This window comes from Ranitomeya imitator, chromosome 4 (assembly GCF_032444005.1).
Source record: "Ranitomeya imitator isolate aRanImi1 chromosome 4, aRanImi1.pri, whole genome shotgun sequence".
In the NCBI taxonomy this organism is placed as follows: domain Eukaryota; kingdom Metazoa; phylum Chordata; class Amphibia; order Anura; family Dendrobatidae; genus Ranitomeya; species Ranitomeya imitator.
The window spans coordinates 42723154-42745528 of NC_091285.1; the positions used below are offsets into that span (position 1 = coordinate 42723154).

Below are 22375 nucleotides of genomic sequence, written 5' to 3' on the forward strand. Positions count from 1 at the left end.
ACGGTAGTGTGGATTCAGCCTTCGAAACATTGCTGGCACTCCAATGGTTAAAATAAGTAATTTCCCTTAATTAACCATTAAAAAATAATTGTGCATCTAAATAACAAGAGAAAATGCAGCTAAAGCTCAACATTCGTCACTGCAACCCCATCAGATGTGTCCACATGAAGTATTGACTGCCTGCTAACATAGGTCCTGCAGTGGTTTCTGATGCCCTTGCCTTCGTACTTCACATTTGTCGATAACTCCACCTAATTTCATTGGAGAGCTTTTAGTTAACATGCAAAGATTGAGCCGGTCATCCCCAGATGTATCGCAGCACCCTGCTGTCACCAAGAACTACTTTTCATCTGCTTGTAGTTAACTCTTTTGGTGCTGCAATCAAAAGTGCGAGAAAGGAGCTCCCCCTGTGGTGGTCACTGGTTCTGGCAGTATATGAGCCTGGAACCTGACAATTGGTGCGTTTAGGCACAGAAAACATGTTAAGATGCTTCTGTCAATAATGACCGTAGCGTCTATATGGTTAATAGAGGATGCTGGCTCCCTCTTTATCCCCATCGGTATCCGCTCAATTACTGAAGGGTGCCAAAGCAACCTGAGGCCAGGTAAAGAATTTTTATTTTTTTTCCTGAAAAAATTGAATTTTTAATTTTTTGCATTCTACTCTTGTGAAGCACCTTAAGAGTTAACAAACTTCCTGACAGCAGTTTTGGATAATTTCTTTCCAAAGATTTTATTTGGATTTTAAAATAACAGGCAAGAAAAGGGAATAAGGGCGGGATAGGACGGTAAGGGGGGGGGGAGGGGAGGAGGGGGGGGGAGAAAAAGGGGGGGTAATAAGGGGGAGGGGAAAGAAGGGAGGGGCATAGGGAAAAAAAGCAATGCAACATTATAACAGTGATATACACTTATAGGGTACATAATGTCCAGGTCATAAGGTTTAAACGAAGCAACTGCGAACCAACGCATAGACAAATAAACAAACGAGAGATTGCAAGCCAATTAAGGCCAATCATATGTGAGCAAATATTTAACAACTTCATAAAAGAAATAGATCCATTTTATACATTTTCTTGAAAAAAAAATATGAATGAAAAATTGCTGTTAAGGTTTCAATCATTTAACATGCTGGCAAAATGAAAAGACATTTCAAAATGTTGATGACGTAAAGTAGACGTATGTGTAAATGTTTATTAAAAGGCTGTCCGGTCTTCTGATAAGTGTGCAAGCACTATATAGAACTGTAGATTTCTGAATCCTTACAGAATTCTTCAGTGTTGCCCGTTGAAAGGATCCAGAAGTATGCAGGAGACAACCCCTTTAACTTTTCAGCCCACAGCCGTCTGCCTAGCCTTTGCTGATTATTAAATATAGGGTGACTCTACGTCAATTTTTTTGGGAGGTGTGGAGGGTTCACCCATTTTAATAACCAAGAAAGGCGAAGTATTCAGCTGTGAGCTGATATTAATAGCCTGGGAAGCTCCATGGATATTACCCCCTTCCCAGGCTATAAACATCTGCCCTCAGCTGTCCGCTTTCCCTCTGCTGGTTACTAAAATATCCCAACGCCATTTCTTTCAGAAAATAATTTAGTATGTAAAAACATACATGTACAGTAAGCTACACAAGCACTGTACTAATTATATATGTGATTGACATCTTTGTATCTATCTATTCTAGGTCTATATATCTATTCTGTTCTGTCGGGTCATGCTGTGATTTTAGAGGAATAGCCGGCTTTTCAAAGGACCGCTCACCTTTTTATTTCTGAAAGGAATTTACTGAAAAAAACATGTACAGTAAACTACACACAAAGCACTGATTTTACACTGTTCAAAAAAATAAAGGGAACACTAAAATACCACATCCTAGATATCACTGAATGAAATATTTCAGTTGAAAATCTTTATTAATTACATAGTGGAATGTGTTGAGAACAATAAAACATAAAAATAATCAATGTAAATCAAAATGAATATCCCATGGAGGTCAGGATTTGGAATGATACTTAAATTCAAAGTGTAAAATCAAATTACAGGCTGATCCAACTTCAGTGGAAATGCCTCAAGACAAGGAAATTATGTTCAGTTGTTTGTGTGTTGCCTCCATGTGCCTGTATGACCTCCTTACAATGCCTGGGCATGCTCCTGATGAGGCGGTGGATGGTCTCCTGAGGGATCTCCTCCCAGACCTGGACTAAAGCATCCGCCTACTCCTGGACAGTCTGTGGTGCAACGTGACATTGGTGGATGGTACGAGACATGATGTCCCAGATGTGTTCAATCTGATTCAGGTCTGGGGAACGGGTGGGCCAGTCCACAGCTTCAATGCCTTCATCTTGCAGGAACTGCTGACACACTCCAGCTACATGAGGTCTGGCATTGGCCTGCATTAGGTGGAACCCAGGGCCAACTGCACCAGCATATGGTCTCACAAGGGGTCTGAGGATCTCATCTCGGTACGTAATTTCAGTCAGGCTACCTCTGGCGAGCACATGGAGGGCTGTGCGGCCCTCCAAAGAAATGCCACCCACACCAATACTGACCCACTGCCAAACCGGTCATGCTGAAGGATGTTACAGGCAGCAGATCGCTCTCCACGGGGTCTCCAGACATGGTGCTGGGCTGTGAGCACAACCCCCATCTGTGGATGTCGGGCACTCAGACCATCCTCATGGAGTCGGTTTCTAACCGTTTGTGCAGACACATGCACATTTGTGGCCTGCTGGAGGTCATTTTGCAGGGCTCTGGCAGTGCTCCTCGTATTCCTCCTTGCACAAAGGCTGAGGTAGCGGTCCTGCTGCTGGGTTGTTGCCCTCCTACGGCCCCCTCCACGTCTCCTGGTGTACTGGCCTGTCTCCTGGTAGCGCCTCCAGCCTCTGGACACTACGCTGACAGACACAGCAAACCTTCTTGCCACTGCTCTCATTGATGTGCCATCCTGGATGAGCTGCACTACCTGAGCCACTTGTGTGGGTTGTAGAGTCCGTCTCATGCTACCACGAGTGTGAAAGCACAACCAACATTCAAAAGTGACCAAAACATCAGCCAGAAAGCATTGGTACTGAGATGTGGTCTGTGGTCCCTTGATAATTGCCAATAATTTCCATCTGTTGTCTATTGCAATTGCACAACAGCATGTGAAATTGATTGTCAATCAGTGTTGCTTCCTAAGTGGACAGCTTGATTTCACAGAAGTTTGATTTACTTGGAGTTATATTCTGTTGTGTAAGTGTTCCCTTTTTTTTTGAGCAGTGTATATCTCATTTATATGTATATATCTTTTTGTATCTATCTTTTCATCTACCTAATCTCTCTGCGTGCGTGTGTGTATGTATATATTTATATTTTTTATTTATTTATTTTTTTTCTTCTGCTGCTTGGATATATATATATTTAGATTGTGAGCCCCATCGGGGACAGTGATGATAATTTGTGCAAAACTATAAAGTGCTGCGGAATATGTTAGCGCTATATAAAAAATAAAGATTATTACATATATATATATATATATATATATATATATATATATATATATATATATATATATGTGTGCAAAGCAGTCATCAAAGCAAAAGGTGGCTACTTTGAAGAACCTAGAATATAAGACATATTTTCAGTTGTTTCACACTTTTTTGTTAAGTATATAATTCCACATGTGTTAAATCATAGTTTTGATGCCTTCAGTGTGAATGTACAATTTTCATAGTCATGAAAATACAGAAAAATCTTTAAATGAGAAGGTGTATCCAAATATTTCCTTGACAGACTATGTGTACATTACATAGAGAATTTCTCTATGCTAAAGCTCATGTTAAAATCTCATTACAATTGGATCGCGTTAGCATGTAAATCGGATGCTAGGTGTTAAAAATTAGATTGTACTCGCATGAAAATCGCATGACACTTGCATGACATACGTCCCACTTTTCTGGATTGCAATCGGACCGTTTTTGTTCATGGTGACGGGTATAAAAATTCAAAGTTTGAAAATTTCAAATTTTTCTATAAAGTTTTGTCAAATTCAGATATTATCACATAAAAATGCAAAATATTCCAACCTAAATTGAATGCTAACATAGTACAGTGTGTAATGAAAAAAACAATCTCAGAATTGCTGAGATTTGTGTGAAAATTCCAGAGTTATCACATAAAGTGACACGTCAGGATTGATAAATTGTGTGCTTGATAATTAAAGGGAACCTGTCACCATGCTTTCACCATAAAGTTTGTCCAGCACCATTAAGGTCTCTTTTACAGAATAGTAGAAAGTTTAAAAAAAGTAAACAACCCACTCTGCTGATCCCAAGCAAGAACTTTGATTATACTCCCACCTGGCGTGGTCCTTTCTGGTGGGCGTCTCTGGTCTTGATCTGGCGCCTCCTCACTTCCTTCTATCACCGTCCTCCTTTTCTGCTTTGTGTGGATGACGTGCCTTACGACATTCACTCAGTGTCCCCTAATTGTGCTCCTGCGCAAGCGTCAGTCACCTTGCGCTGCCGAGGGCTGAGCACAGTACTGTAATGTGCATGCTATGGGAAAGGCAAAAGAGCGCCGATACCCGGAAGTAAAGCCAGCGCATGCGCACTTCAGCACTTTACAGGGCAGAGAGAAGTGCGCTTGATTGAGGCACCCTGTGTGGATGATGTAGGATGCATTGGCCACATGAAGCAGTGAAGGAGGACGGTGATTGAAGGATAAGGAGGGTGCAGACCAGAGGTGACCATCGGATGAGACCATGCCATCTGTAAGTATAATAAAAGGTCTTTTTTTGGAATCCGCAGAGGGAATTGGGGACTCTTTTTTTTTTTTTTTTTTTTACAGCATTCTTGTAGTCTGTAAAAGAGACCTTAATGGCAGTGACCATACTTTATATGGGGAAAACCCTGGTTCTATTTAAAGGGGTTGTCCAATCACTAAGTTACTGCAGACGTGTGATTCCTCACAGCGTGCGCTCTGTCAGGATTCTCTGGTGGGATTGGGCAGGCGTGTGATCCCAAGTATATGATTTGTATACATGCAGTTACGTGCCGACTAGAAGTGTGCGGCCTCGCTCAGTACAACTGAATTCACTATGGTCGGACATGTCTAGTTGGAATGTGGCTGGAAGTATGAAGATTGCCTACTTGTGGTTACATTACCACCCACTCTCACACTGGAGAAACTAGACAGCACTTACTGTACGCGCTGTGAGGATTCACACGTCTGCAGTCACAAAGAGTGACTGTAGACTTGAGCTGCAAGCCTGGACAATCCCTTTAAGGCCAAAAGTAGTTCCATCTGTAAGGGGTTGAGGACTTTACATCGCTTCTGATATGTCCGTTATAGTAAATACAACATCTTTTGTGTATAACCTCTTCAATAATTAAGAATCAAGTGAAAACTGGGTTCTCACTCATCAGCCGCGTCACTGCACAGTCTGACACTGCCAGCACTGATTGGACAGTGTATAGGGACACGTCTCCAATTGGAAACACCCACTTGTCAATTTATTCACAAATTTCCACTAGGAATAATAGAGGAATGGCAGTTGTAAGAAAAGATCTGATCTGTTCTCATGCAGGATACAATTGCTTACTAAAAAACAGACAAGTCTGGAGAGAGGACAGATTGTGTTTAAGTGTTAGCTATGCAATGTCTGGAAGTAATACAGCAAGATGTTGACTCGTTGTACATCTGTGCGATGGTGTATGGTGTTTTATTTCATTTCTTTTTTTTAAGTGAGAGCTGCACATGTTAAAGATCTGACCCTGTTCTATCTCATGCAGGAAACAGACCCAGATTTCGACCACTGCGCTGTCTGTATCGAGAGCTACAAGCAGAATGACATTGTGCGCGTCCTGCCATGCAAGTAAGTGTGCGGGAGGGATTTAGCTTGGTCAAATACTAAAGGGGTTTCGGACTTCATGTCTTGGTAAAATTTGTTTTCTACTGCATTACTAAAGTATATTACCCACAGAGAACTACTAAAAAAATCTCTATAGAAACCTCTGATGCATTTTCAAAATGTGAAAATTCCCTTTCAAAATGGTCCTATCTGTCAACCATTTTACTGCTGGCATAATTTTCTCACTACTGAAACATGAAAGAAAAGATACTATACTCACTTTGCCCTATATGATTTCTGAACATAGACGCTTGGCATATTGTGAAATTAGGGTAATTGGCATCTTTAGAGCTTGTTCCCACGCTGCATTTTTGCCACAGTTCCCCTTTTTCTTTATGGATTTGAACCACCAAAATGTTTTTCCTAAGCTGCAGTGTGTGAATTCTTTCAGCATTTTTGCAGTGTTTTTCACTCATTCAAATGAATGTAAAAAATAAATAAATCCAAAACTGTATTTTCCTCAGTGTTTTTTTTGCCAATACTCTAGTTTTTGGTGCACAAAAATCTGCAAAATACCCATTGTGTGCACATAGCCGAATATGATTTTGCAACAAAAAGTAATGGATTAAAAAATGTTTATGCTAAAAAGCTGATTAAGGCTATGTTCATATGCAGCGTTTTAGCAGTGTTTTTTCTGTAGTAAAAAAGCCCGCTTTTTGGCAGCGTTTTTTGGTGCAGATTGTGTTGTATCCACAGTACATGTTTTATTTTATAGCGTTTTATTCACCAAAAATTGCAGCGAAACCTTGTGAGCTTTGTTTTTTTAGCTCATTTGCACATTTTCATTTCTTGCTATAGGTGAAAAAGCGATGAAAAAAATTAACATGCTTTTAAAAACCCTGCAGCTCTCATAATTAGTCAGGAAAAAAGAACAAGCTTGTGCATGAGATTTCTGAAATTTAATAGCTTTTGCTGGTACTGTAAAATGCAGATTCTTATTTCCTTAAACACTGCATGTGAACAGACATAGCCCAAGTCTGAGACACACATTTTAAAATAAAAGCTCAGGGTGTGCGTAGTTTATACTTGTCACTTATGTTTATTTTTAAAAATAATCCCAAAGACATTCTTCCTACAAAAATACCATGCATGAAGTAGCATTAATGCTAAATTGCATATTATAAAGGGCAGAGCGACTCAAATATATATTATACCGTATATACTCGAGTATAAGCCGAGATTTTCAGCCCAAATTTTTGGGCTGAAAGTGCCCCTCTCGGCTTATACTCGAGTCAAGGTGGGCAGCAGGGTCGGCGGGTGAGGGGGAGAGGGCACTGAGGTATACTTACCTAGTCCCAGCGATCCTGGTGCTGTCCCTGCCGTCCCACGGTCTTCAGTGCTGCAGTTCTTCCCCTCTTCAGCGGTCACGTGGGACCGCTCATTAGAGAAATGAATAGGCGGCTCCACCTCCCATAGGGGTGGAGCCGCCTATTCATTTCTCTAATCAGCGGTAACGGTGACCGCTGATAGAGGAAGAAGCTGCGGCACCGAAGACCAGCTGTGACAGGCAGAGTGAGCGTCAGGATCGCTGGGACTAGGTAAGTATTTTATATTCACCTGTCCGCGTTCCAGCCGCCGGGCGTCGCTCCATCTTCCCGGTGCTTCCATCTTCCCGGCGTCTGCGCTCTGACTGTGCATGTCAGAGGGCGCGATGATGCATATAGTGTGCGCGGCGCCCTCTGCCTGATCAGTCAGAGCAGAGACGCCGGGAAGATGGAGGCGCCGGGAGCTGCAAGCAAAAAAGGTGAGTATGTGGTTTTTTTTTTTTATTTATTGCAGCAGCAGCAGCCATGGCACAGATTTATGTGGAGCATCTATGGGACAAAATGAACGGTGCAGAGCATATATGGGGCACAGATATGGGGCAATAATGAACGGTGCCGAGCACAGTATGGGGCACAGCTATGGGGCACAATGAACGGTGTAGAGCATTGTATATGGGGCACAGATATGGGGCAGTATGAACGGTGCAGAGCATATATGGGGCACAGATATGGGGCAATAATGAACGGTGCAGAGCATATATGGGGCACAGATATGGGACAATAATGAACGGTGCAGAGCATATATGGGGCACAGATATGGGGCAGTATGAACGGTGCAGAGCATATATGGGGCACAGATATGGGACAATAATGAACGGTGCAGAGCATATATGGGGCACAGCTATGGGGCAGTATGAACGGTGTAGAGCATTGTATATGGGGCACAGATATGGGGCAGTATGAATGGTGCAGAGCATATATGGGGCAATAATGAACGGTGCAGAGCATATATGGGGCACACATATGGGACAATAATGAACGGTGCAGAGCATATATGGGGCACAGATATGGGGCAGTATGAACGGTGCAGAGCATATATGGGGCACAGATATGGGGCAGTATGAACGGTGCAGAGCATATATGGGGCACAGATATGGGACAATAATGAACGGTGCAGAGCATATATGGGGCACAGATATGGGACAATAATGAACGGTGCAGAGCATATATGGGGCACAGATATGGGACAAAATGAACGGTGCAGAGCATATATGGGGCAATAATGAACGGTGCAGAGCACTATATGGGGCACAGATATGGGACAATAATGAACGGTGCAGAGCACAGTATGGGGCACAGATATGGGGCAATAATGAACGGTGCAGAGCATATATGGGGCACAGATATGGGACAATAATGAACGGTGCAGAGCATATATGGGGCACAGATATGGGACAATAATGAACGGTGCAGAGCATATATGGGGCACAGATATGGGACAATAATGAACGGTGCAGAGCACTATATGGGGCACAGATATGGGACAATAATGAACGGTGCAGAGCATATATGGGGCACAGATATGGGACAATAATGAACGGTGCAGAGCATATATGGGGCACAGATATGGGGCAATAATGAACGGTGCAGAGCATATATGGGGCACAGCTATGGGACAAAATGAACGGTGCAGAGCATATATGGGGCACAGATATGGGACAATAATGAACGGTGCAGAGCACTGTATATGGGGCACAGCTATGGGGCAATAATGAACGGTGCAGAGCATATATGGGGCACAGATATGGGACAATAATGAACGGTGCAAAGCATATATGGGGCACAGCTATGGGACAAAATGAACGGTGCAGAGCACAGTATGGGGCACAGATATGGGACAAAATGAACGGTGCAGAACACTAAATGGCACAGCTATGGGGAAATAATGATCTATTTTTATTTTTGAAATTCACCGGTAGCTGCTGCATTTTCCACCCTAGGCTTATACTCGAGTCAATAAGTTTTCCCAGTTTTTTGTGGCAAAATTAGGGGGGTCGGCTTATACTCGGGTCGGCTTATACTCGAGTATATACAGTAATACAGGAGAAAAAACGAGTCAGAAGCTCATAATATACAAACTTTTATTAAATATCCTTATACATAAAACTAGAACTGTTAGTGTGCCAGTGCATACAGTTCTTGGAGCAATCAGTGATGTTTATAACAATATGAGGTACATGACAAAAATTCCAAATAAGTGAGTGCCGGTATGTCCCGCCTGCACAATTGGGCCAGCACAATATAGCAAAGAATACCAAATCAAAGTACCATAATAAATTTATAAAAATATCACAGCAGTAGCAATAAGTTTAAAGCCTATCTGTATGCTGGTAGCACAAATGGTTAAATTTGGAAGCACATTGTACATCCCTGTGAATGCCAACCACTCCCATTAGCTCCTAGTAGAGCCTGCATAGCATGCTGAAAAAGCTGAGAGCAATAGTGGAGTTAAAGGCTACCATATATTCCTGTGGACTCCAACCACTTCCACCTACTCCCAGATAGTTCAGCATGTGCACATACCAGACTTGTCAAATCATGCCAGCTACTGATGCAAGAAACGTGAAAAAAAAAATGGCACTGCAGTTGAACATAGTATTTACCCATAGCGTGTTAGGCAGGTGTCCTGGGACTCACTCCCCAACGCACGTTTCGGTGCGAGTCCACCTTCTTCAGGGGGCGTGGCTTTGGAGGCAACTCATCCCACCCTAAATACCCGGCATATGTGGTCACATGGTACAAGCGATCCAATCGTAGTGATCGCATCAGCGCAAGTGCTCAGCATAGGTGCAGCAAAGTACCGTATATGCATGAATAGAAGCAACCATACAATGAGATTAGTGCAGCAAAGTACCGTATATACATGAATAGAAGCAACCATCCCCGGGCATTAGATATAATGTGTCAGCATAGGTGCAGCAAAGTACCATATATGCATGAATAGAAGCAACCATACCGTATATGCATGAATAGAAACAGCCATACCGTATATGCATGAATAGAAGCAACCATACAATGAGATCAGTGCAGCAAAGTACCGTATATGCATGAATAGAAGCAACCATACAATGAGATCAGTGCCATAAAGGCACAAGGAGAGCCCAATGTCAGGCAAAATGCCAGACATAACAGATAAAAAATAGAAACATGCCCACACATCCGTCTGCAACGCAAGACAGGTCACATGAAGCGGCTGGCGCCAAACCGCCACCATGCACCAAATCAAGCAGGGCAGATGGAGGGGGTACAATGAGCCGTGAATACAAAAATATACCTTTCTTTTTTGATCGCCATTGTATAGAAAGCCATAATAATAACTATGCTGAAATATCCCAAGAAAAGGGACATCGCAGCAATATCAATAGACACACTTCAGTTGACAAAATGCTGATCATCAGTACTTTAGAACAGGGGTCCCCAACTCCAGTCCTCAAGGCCCACCAACAGGTCATGTTTTCAGGATTTCCTTTGCATTGCACAGGTGATGCAATTATTACCTGGGCAAGACTAAGGAAATCCTGAAAACATGACATGTTGGTGGGCCTTGAGGACTGGAGTTGGGGACCCCTGCTTTAGAATATAAAAGAAGTGGTTAAATAAAGTCCATATTGAAGTTCAAAGTATCCCGATAGATATTAGACTAGATGTATTCAGGAACCACTCTTCATATCCATCAACGTCCAGGTAATCTGCCGGGTATGGGGATACATCTTGAAAAGGGCATGTAACAGATGTTGAAACATATATGTTATATATGATTGATCACTAAAGAAATAAGAATAAAAAACATAAATGTCAAAACATAATAAAAATTAAAAAAAGCCAAAAAGCCATTAAAAGACATACAACAGCAGAAGGCAGGATAATCTCAGGAAAACACAAAGAGACAGCTACTATCTCATAAAGCGCATGTAAGTAATGGTCAGAGGAATGAAGCAAACCCCTGTGATTCATTGAGACCGTGGGGGGACATGGTGCCCAAGATGGTAATCCATCTGCATTCTTTTTGGGCAAGTAAGCGTTTAATGTCCCCACCACGGATCCCCAGTTGGATGTGCTGAATCCCTCTGACCAGAAAGGATTTCGGATTACATTGGTCGAAATTTCGAAAGTGCCTAGGTATGGTCTTTAGCAAAGTTTGGTCAGTGACCGATGCCGCTGCAAGTATGTCACGCACGTGCTCACGAGTACGTGTTTTGAGCTGGCGTGACGTTAGCCCTATATAGATTTTATTGCAGTCACACGTAGCGTAATAGATCACCTGTGCAGTTGCACAGGTGATATGCTGTCTGATATTAAAGTTACGTGTTCCATCCGATGAGGTAAATGTGTTTGTTCTTAAAATATTCTTACAAGCTACACATCTACCACAGGGAAAGCACCCCTGTGGCGGTCCTCGGGAATTAAAGGGGCTTTTGATATCTGGTATGTAGTGACTTCTTACCAGCATATCTCCCAAATTCTGGCTGCGTCTTGCTGTCATTAGTGGATCCCTAGGTAAGTATTTTGACAGTATTGGATCCGTCTGTAACACGTTCCAATGCCGTTTTAGGCTCTCCCTCATCTGCATCTACTGACCATTATAGGTGGATATGAATCTAACTTGGTCATTACCTTTTTTGGTTTTTAGCTGGCCATGTAAAAGGGTTGAGCGGCTACTCCTCTTTGCCCGCATATATCCCCGCTTGATGCAACGTTCACTGTACCCACGCATCCGAAACCTGTCACGTAAATCCGTCGCCTGAGCCTCAAATCTCTCCTCAGACGAGCAAATACGTCTCATTCTGAGGAATTGGCCCACTGGGATGGCCCTAATGGTGACTGTAAGATGGCCCGAGCTCGCATGTCACTTATGTTTATGTTTACATTCACATATTCAGCAGATTTAAAAGGGTTGTCCTGCCCAAGGATACAAGTCTGCAGTCACTCTATGTGACTGCAGCCTTGTAAATCTGCTCTGTGTGGATTCTCTAGTGCCAAGAGCAGGCGGGCATGTGACCGCAAGTATGCAATTTGCGTATTTCCTGCCACATTCCAACTAGTCAGCACGGCAAGTTGGCATGTGACCGCATGTATTCAAAGCACATATTTGTACCTGCGACTAACAATACTGAGAATCCTTACAGCGTGCAGTGCATGTGATGTCAGGATTTGTACGTCTGCAGTGACTGTAGACTGGTCGCCTAGGGCCGGACCAACCCCTTTAAATCTAGATCTCTGCTATCCAAGCAAACAAATTGGTCCCTTCATGGTTAGTTGCAGTGGAGCTCATATTTATTCAAGAGAAATGGTAAAAGACAAAATGTGATAATCAAAACGTTCATTCCCTCCCTCATTGTAAAGGGGTGATAACACGAGAAAAGGTCACTTTCCCCCCCTTACCATTGCTCACCAGAAGCTGTTCACAGATGAACGTTCCAAGTTCTCTTCTTCTTAGGTGGATTGCCGCTACCCAATCTATGCATACACTGAGCCCAAAAATACAATTTTAATATTTCTCCCTGAATACTGTAGCTTTGACATTGACCAATATCATGTGAAAGCTATTAGGCTTTATTATCATACCAAGATCTAGTCCTTGTATTTTACCATTTTACATTCGTCCTTGTCAGTAACTTAGTAAATAATTTCTTTACAAACGGCCATCAGGATTGGGCGAAGCTTTCCAGCCTTGGTTGAATTTTCATACTATACAATGCCGGTACGTCATGTTCCCCGGTGGTCGTCCTGCACGTTCTTCAGCAATGTTCCCATTAAAGTCAATTTTAGCATGCAGTTGTTCATAGCGTTCACTAATGTTCAGATAATCGTAGAGAATACGTCAGAAATGGTCAAAATTCAGACCTTCTCTAGTGACAAAACAATACTAGGATAACATGTCCTTCCCATTAGAAAAAAAAAAAATTTTTAAGTCAAGGTCATTAGTGACAAGCACAGTAACTACTAAGAAAATAACCCTAATCATCAGTGTAGTATAAAAACAGAAAAAGAGGGAAAAAACATTTGTGTATTCATCTGTTGAAGTAGAAAGACAAAAAGAAAAACATCAGAATTAACACATAAGAGATGTTTTAGTTCAGATCATAGATTGTGAATTCTGGTGGGTACAGAATTGTAATTGATGCCAATCCATGTACATGCCGTGGAATATGTCAGTGCTGAATAAATTGGGGAATTAAAGGGATTTTCGAAGCAAAAAAATAAACAATTTGTCTGCCCCTGCAATGAGTCCCCAAATCCCCAAGTTACCTGTTATAATTCATTTCTTAGCTCCCTTCTACCCCAGCTGAAGTTTTTGTATTTTGTTTACACCCAGCTCTTGCCCTCTGTGCCTCTAAGCAACACTTCTCAAGAGGCATAGCTGTATTACATACACTATGAAACCTCCTACATCCCCCCTACGTACAGAATGATGGCCACTACAGCCCTCCCTACATGCAGAATGATCATCCCACAGCCCCCCCTGCATACAGAATGATCACCTTACAGCCTCCTACATTCAGAATGATCACCTTAGAGCCTCCTACATACAGAATGATCACCTTACAGCCTCCTACATACAGAATGATGGCCACTACAGCCCTCCCTACATACAGAATGATCATCCCACAGCCTCCTACATACAGAATGATCACCTTACAGCCTCCCCACATACACAACGAATTCCATCACATCTCACATATGTATACATTATGATGGCCCCACAGCTCTTACATGCCAAATGGTGGCCCACAGCAGCCCCTACATAAATAGAATGATAAGCCCACCGCCTCCCTACATTCAGAATTATGACGCGACAGCCCCCTTTCATACAGTATAATGAACCCACAGCCACCCTAAATACAGAATAATGGCTACCACCGCCCCCTTTCATACAGTTTGATGGTGTCACGCACAGTGTGGGAATGAATTAGTGCAACACATAGTGATAAGGGCAAGGGAGCCCATCTCTAGGGAAGAGGGGCGTGAGGATCCATTGGCAGATTTAAAGTCACCCTGTCTGCCCTAAACAGCTCTATATAGATTCTGCACTTATCGCCGAGCAGGAACCTAATCCCTGCCTGACCCTGGCAATAAGCCTTGCTTAGGGAAGGACAGGGTAGCTCTAGTCAATCCCCACTACAACTAAAGACAAATGGGATAGACAAACAAGGGGGAACACTTATATTGAGTAGACTCCGAAAGATAACACAGACGTCCTCAAACAGCACCAAAGAGGAAGACAGCCGACTGCTATAGCTCCAAGCCTCAACAGGGCGAAATGCAAAATATCACCGGCGATTCCCAGCAGCATGATGGGAGTCTATAAACACCCAGGTCCAGGTATGTCAATTAAAGCTGGAGAAAGGTTGTCACTGGGTCAAAGAGTCAGAAGGGCTAAGAAGTAGCGATGAGCGAGTATACTAGTTGCTCGAGATTTCCCGAGCATGCTCGGGGGGTCTCCGAGTATTTGATAGTGCTCGGAGATTTCGTTTTTGTTGATGCAGCTGCATGATTTACAGCTGCTAGACAGCATAAGTACATGTGGGGGTTGCCTGGTTGCTAGGAAATCCCCACATGTAATCAAGCTGGCTAACAGATGTAAATCATTCAGCTGAGGTGATGAAAACGAAATCTCCGAGCACTAAAAAATACTCGGAGGTCACCCGATCATGCTCGGGAAATCTCGAGTAATGAATATACTCGCTCATCACTATTAAGAAGGTGTCTGCAAAGCCAAATGTAGAGACCTTCTGCAGCTGGATGCAGAGCGACTGTCTGCAGCTTCTGACATACCTGTGACAGATGGCTCCATAGCCTCCCTATATACATACATAATGAATGCCACTACAGCCTTTTTGCATACAGAATGATGGCCCTACTGCCTCCCTACACAGAATGACGGCCTCACATCCTTCTTTTGTACAGAATAATGGCCATCACAGCCCCCTTTCGTACAGTATGATGGCTCCACAGCTCCCCTTCATACAAAATGATGGCTACCATAGCCTCCATACATATAGGATGATGGTGATCAGAGCTCCCTTGTATACAAAATGATGGCCGCCACAGCCCCCTTATATAGAAAATGATGGCTATTACAGCCTCTCTACATATCAAATGATGGTCCTACATCCGCTCCAAAACAGTATCATGGCCCCATAGCCTCCCTATACACAACATAATTTCCCCAGTATTCTTTATCTTCTGCTGTGTGTCTCGCCTCCCATCTGACCCTGTTTCTTGAAGATTCTCTCTAGTGGGTACAGGCATTGCCAGATGCGCTGTGTGAGGTCATGACACGACCGCGCGCAACTTTTTGGGCGACCCCATCTGTTTTTCTGTGATGCGGCTGGGACGGAACCTTACAATTTCAATACCCAGTGCCGGCCTGGCTGATAGCAGTCCTCTGCTGGACAAGCCTGCAAAAAATTGCCTCGGTGAATACATTTTTAAGACCCTTGATCTTGAGACTTATAGTCTCAAGATGGATAAGTTACTGCCCACAGTTTCTTAACATTCCTGCCACTTCACCTACGGTAGGATGTGCTATCTGGAGACTATACTGCAATCAGTGATGTTACATGTGCTGACAGTGGCTCGCTCACTGTACTGTAGAGAAGCAATGAGTCCGTAATGATAGAAATCTCTCTACTCTTGAGTCAGAGGGCTCTTCCTCACATGTGACAGCTCAAGAACAGAGCAGAATTTTAAGAAAGTAAATTATGCAGTTTCTATACTTCTGATTTAATGGTGAACCTTTAAACTGCTTTAATAATCTGTGTCCATAAAACACCTTTAATAAAAACTAAATAAATATTTGCCTGATCCTATATTGTATATTTAAATGATCAATTTAGAGAGATGATCTGTATGCTCCCGGACTAGGCTGCCCTCTGCATTTCATGAAATCCTATCACAATCATACGTTAAAATACCAATAATGTGGAAGCAAAACCCGAAATATCCCTTCATGTGGCTGTAGGGCTCATGCTCTCCACAGTAATGATTATATGTCTGCTTGTATTAAATTACCCGTGAATGCTAACGCTCCGAGACATCGGCTCTGCTCATATGGATGTCAATGATAAATGCAGTGTCTGGGCCTTTCTATCATTTCCTCAGGCCTCCGAGCCCGGTACCTAGTAATTACCAGCATCCACATTCCATCCTTAATTTCTTCCTTTCTTTCTATAAACCACGATCACAGTGATCATTGTATACTTGGTGGAGTCGCTCTGCAGGGACTGTTGACTGGTCTGGAATTACTGACAGTGGGACCGATGAGATTTTGTCTTGAGAAATGTATTTAGGAAGCCAAGTTAGTTCTGAATTTGGAGAGAACGCTTTCTATCTTGGCTCATAGTATCTCTACAGGATCTATAATGATGTTTGGAGGTAAAAAGGGTAAAATATGGACTGATGGCTTCTGTAGAGCAGCTCTGTTAGATGCCTGGTTAATTGAAGAAAGGAAGAACAAGATTTCTTCTGAGAAGCGGGATGGCTGCTTGATTGATCTCCACTCGTTGCTTGGCTTCAAGTGTAGAAAGGGAACGGGAGGAATGATTGCTGTAAAGAAAGGTTCTGCGTGCGGTCGCTGTGCATAGTCACTTCTTTTGATCACTTGTCTCATGTATTTCTCATTATGTGTGACATCCTGTATCTGTAATATAAACTACTGCACCATGAAGACGCTTTTTCTGCGTCCTACATTTGTTCTGTCTGGAAAAATTGTCATCAAGATTCCTGTCGTGATTAGAAGATGAAGTGCAAAGCTTTGTCTTATTTTTAAGTTAAACTCTCCATAGATGGAATGATAAAATTGAGCAAACAGCTATTGTTTGATTTTTATTTTTTTCACCCCATGTTTGAGGGAGTTTAGTTTGGGGTCAGCAAACCATTCTTCGATTTGTGGCCTGCTCTTTGTGTTTGGTGATTGCTTTTGGTTGTCCTCTTGACAAGTATTTTTGAGCAGACCGAAGTCTGTTTTTTCTATTCTTACCACATTTATAAAGGGAGTTTGCCAGCACAAAATGACCGATTAAACCAAGCTCCGGTGATCGGTGTAACTATGGCATGGCCGAGCAGTTCAGATCAGCTTCCTACCTATTTAGTTTCCATCTAGCTCCCCCTCCTCTTCTTTGATTGACCACTATGGGTTTACGAGAGCCTAAGGAGTGTGGAGACAAATAGGGAAACAAGGAGGTGGGAAGGTGCGCTGAAATGTTTGGTCTCACCAAAGGTGCACCGAGTGCGTGCGATTGGTTTCAACAATCAGTTTGTGCTGACATATTCCCGTTAAGCAATGTCCGTCTTCTTGGCACCCAGATAGAGAATCACTAACGTAAGGGAATAGAAAGTACATATGTAGCTATGCATGTGACCAGTGTTTACATTGGGGGACGGGATTTTCCCCTAAGAAAATAATTGTAATCATATATAGCTCTGTAGCGATCAACATCTTGATGATAATAAAAGAAAGATGAGTAACATAAACGTGCAGATGCCTTACTCCACGTGAAGACCACAATCAGTGTGTTCTCTGTGCTTAGGACATTAGAAGTATTGATGGTGATTTTCATTAGAAAAAGGGCATCTGCACCATGATTGCTCATTTAGTAGAAACAAAGGCTGTGGAGTCGGTAAGCCAAACCTCCGACTCCTCAATTTCCATGACACCGGCTCTGACTCCATGACTCCACAGAACTGGTAGAAACTTTTCTTGCACCAGTCAACACATTTTTTTTTACAAAAATAATTGTCTAAGGACAGCTTTATTTGCCTAAAATTATATTTTTGACATTTGAGAACATCCAGTGTAATGAAGTAATGTAAGGATGGAATTGTCAACAACACAGAAGGGATTGTTATCAAAATACTTAATTAGCCCGGCCATAAACAGGATATTCAACTCCAGCAGTATTCACAAAATGTATTATCAAGATGATGTGGTTATAAAAGGCTGGTTATACAAGTCCAAAATTCACAGTCCAAGTATAGACTATGCTGATCAGGCTGTTGAGTTGGCGTCAGAAGATCCATGGCCGGTTCCGAAATTATGTACTTGGACCGTGAATGTTGAATTATACAATGCTTTCATCTGCACTTGCACACTGGGAAAGTAGCGCATCTGCCTTGTGTCGGAGGGAGGGGATGGAAGGGTTGTGTTGCCTGTTCTTCTAATAGTGGTCATTTTTAGGATGGGAGCAATGGTGCGGTCAGGAGACTTGGCTTCACAGGGTGTACAGCTTCAGAAAGAAAGAAAGGGTCTACAACCTTATCAGTAAGGTGCCCAACCCCACCACTAATAGACGTGATTAAAGAATACACTGAACTCTAGTCTAGACTGAGTATGTATCACAGAAAATAGCCTAGATTGTAGAAAGATTTGAGGTTAATTTTTGACCTCTGATTATAAGCAAAGATGCTTACGTCCTATGGCAGCAAGTGGAAGTTTTGGAAAGGGCATGGAATAAAAACACAAATTATGGTCATCCCCTTGAAATGTAGAAAAAATTAAATACTGGACACTGTGCGAGGCTTTTAGGCTACGTTCACACTAGCGTTGTGCGCCGCTGCGTCGGCGACGCAACGCACAATGCACGCAAAAACGCTGCGTTTTGCGACGCATGCGTCGGTTTTTGCCGAAATTTGGACGCAAGAAAAAAGCAACTTGTTGCGTTTTCTTGGTCCGACGCTAGCGGCAAAAAAGACGCATGCGTCACACAACACAACAAAAAAAACGCATGCGTCCCCCATGTTAAATATAGGGGCGCATGACGCATGCGTCGCCGCTGCGTCGCCCGATGCAAACTATCAAAACGCTAGTGTGAACGTTACCTTAGCCAAGCTTATTTTAGAGTTGTGACTGGTCTTATGGTAGAAGACTTTGCGTCCTACTAACACAGAATGGAGTTTCCCACGACCGAAGTCCAGCTTCATTGGCAAGCTTGTTAAAAAGGAACCGCAAAATCCACAACAGAGTGGACTACAAGCTGAGTTAATCTTGTCTCTCACAAAGAAAATAGTTTTCTAAGATTAAACACACTGATATAGAAGGGTCTGTATTAGAAACTGTTTAGAGCGATGTAGCGCTGGGTAGTCAATGGCAAGCCGAGCCTGGTCGCACTCTAAGTCAATAATATCTAAAAGTCATTATGTCTGAAAGCCATTTATAGATCTCCCGATTATGAACTTGGTGAAATAAAAGGGAGGTGGATCTGTGCATCCAGTAAATGGCAAAATGTCAGCTTAGTTTCATCTAAGTTTCTATTAGTCTCTTGCGTAGCATCCAATTCCTCAGCTTCTACAGAGCCGCAGGCGTAGGACGACGATCATTATTTGTTAGCATGAAGTTTGTTAAAAACGATGTTGAGGTCTTTCATGTCAGCGCTTCTCCAGACAAACCAAGTATGCTTCTGCTATTCTACTCATTATTGAAAATAAAGAGGCTTTCCATACCTTTACATTATTGAAAACCACCCAAAATAGAATAAAATATTAATGGGAGTGATGCTCATGTTTACCGATCCAACACCATTCCCTTTCCAAAGCTGCCAGGGTCCTCTGCCAGTCTGGGTGCTATATGCAACTGTGGCATGTAAACGTTTGGGCACCTCTGGTCAAAATTACTGTTATTGTGAACAGTTAAGCAAGTTGAAAGATGAAATGATCTCTAAAAGGCCAAAAGTTAAAGATGACACATTTCCTTTATTCATATTTTACATTTTAATAGGTACAAAAGGGAAAATGGTCAGATGCAAAAGATTGTGCACCCTGCATGGTTAGTATCTGGTAGCACCCTCTTTTGAAATTATCACAGCTTGTAAATTCTTTTTGTAGCCAGACAGGAGTCTTTCAATTTTCGTTTGAGGGATTTTCATCCATTCTTCCTTGGAAAATTCTTAGTTATAGTTATGCTGTTGCCCCTGATCTTTCTTTACATGCCTGCATTACCGCTGCAACCGGTCACTGGGCTCGGCAGTCTTGTGCCGTCTACTTCATTACCCTCCCTAAATTATCACCTCATGAAATAAGGTCAAGATGGTCGAATGCTTTATCGGAAAATTTCAACAGGGATTTCTTATTTTTATTTTTTTAGGCATGTATTCCACAAAGTGTGCGTGGATCCGTGGCTCAGCGAACACTGCACTTGTCCTATGTGCAAGTTGAACATATTGAAGGCCTTGGGAATAGTGGTAAGTCGTGTGATAAGAAATGGCGAACCCTCTTATGTCTCGCATTTCTCCTATGGTTCTTCACCGTACTATGTAAGTGATTTTCTGACAGTTTTTCACACCAGTACAAGCCTGCAATTACACTGGTAAAGGCCCAATTTCTTGAAGACAAGCACTCTTAGGACTGCATGGAGGTCACCATTATAGAATCATACACATCTAATTATGACTGGATTGTCCAGATTTTCAACACTATAAATAAACCAAGTTCCTATAAAAAAAAAAGGTAGAGCCACAGAAAAACAGTGAAACAATGTCTCAAAAAACATGATTTTTTTTTTTATTAAAATCATAAAAAGACAAGGTAAACTCTAGAATGGAGACACAAAAGCAGCCATACAAAATATAGTACAGAATAAATAGGATAAGAAGCATGAAGCAGTAGTATCTGCAGATAGCAATCAGCAACTCCATGGTATAGTAATGCAACAGTGCCAAATATTGATCATTCACACTCTTATAATACACTAGATGGTGGCCCGATTCTAACGCATCGGGTATTCTAGAATATGCATGTCCACATAGTATATAGCACAGCCTACGTAGTATATTGCCAAGCCACGAAGTATATTGCCCAGCCGCATAGTATATTGCCCAGTCACGTAGTATATTGCCCAGTCACATACTATATTACCCAGCCACGTAGTATATTGCCCAGCGACGTAGTATATTGCCCAGCCACGAAGTATATTTCCCAGCCACGTAGTATATTTCCCAGCCACGTAGTGTATTTCCCAGTCACGTAGTGTATTGCCCAGCCACGTAGTATATTGCCCAGCCACGTAGTATATTGCCCAGCTACGTAGTATATTTCCCAGCCACGTAGTGTATTTCCCAGTCACGTAGTGTATTGCCCAGTCACGTAGTATATTGCCCAGCCACGTAGTGTATTGCCCAATACTCGCGCAGGACCTGTGATGAGGTCGCGGTCACATGACCGTGACGTCATGGCAGGTCCTTGTCGCATACCATCCTTGCCACTGGAAGCTGTCGCTTGCATGGAGCGGTTACCAGAGCATGGTGAGGAGCTGGAAAGGCGGCGGAAGGTGAGTATATAATAATTTTTTATTTTTATTATTTTTAACATTAGATCCTTTTACTATTGACGCTGCATAGGCAGCATCAATAGTAAAAACTTGTTCACACAGGGTTAATAGCGGCGGTAACGGAGTGAGTTACCCACGGCATAACGCGGTCTGTTACCGCCGGCATTAACCCTGTGTGAGCGGTGACCGGAGGGGAGTATGCGGGCGCCGGGCCCTGACTGCGGGGAGTAAGGAGCAGCCATTTTCTTCCGGACTATGCCTGTCGCTGATTGGTCGTGGCTGTTTTCCCGCAACCAGTCAGCGACTTGGATTTCCTTGACTAGACAGAGGCCGCGACCAATGAATATCCGTGACAGACAGACAGAAAGACAGACAGACAGACGGAAGGGACCCTTAGACAATTATATAATACATACTTACCGTAACAGCAGTGGCGCTATCTGTGTGTCCTCACCCCAACGGGCGTTTCGCAAATCTTCGTCAGGAGGTGTCACAGTTCTAATTTGCTAATATTGTTATTATAACATCCACTGCATATTGTGATAGCATTTTGGAGCATCAAATACCCCTTTAGTGACCACCGATATGCATTAAAACTGGGTAACCATTAAGGGCTTTGCTCATTCTGTGTCTGAATTATCTGAATAAAAAAAACGATTAAAATAAAGACTGCCTACAGTCCTGCCCCGGTGCAGGCGCAGAAGATGAATTCAGACACTGCCTATTGAAGGGCGGACAGTGTTCGCGTAACCGTACAATTGCACAGCGCATGCGCGGGATTACCGTGCCAACCAGGTCAGTTATGATGCTGATGGGAGTGGGGTGATAATATAATGAAGTGAGTAGGCAGTGATTTCTTCCAGGTACCGCACACCCCAGAGCCTGGAAGAAATCATTAACA

The 22375-nt window shown here is 42.7% G+C and overlaps 1 protein-coding gene across 2 annotated transcripts in view; it reads left to right on the forward strand.

Moving 5' to 3' along the window:
• RNF130 (ring finger protein 130) overlaps window positions 1–22375 on the forward strand; it is a 292094-nt gene that overhangs the window by 191326 nt on the left and 78393 nt on the right. For both annotated transcript variants that reach the window (XM_069763598.1, XM_069763597.1), the window contains exons 5-6: window positions 5768–5850; window positions 20293–20389. In XM_069763598.1, the coding sequence (XP_069619699.1) occupies window positions 5768–5850; window positions 20293–20389 (180 nt within the window). The remainder of the gene's footprint in view (window positions 1–5767; window positions 5851–20292; window positions 20390–22375) is intronic.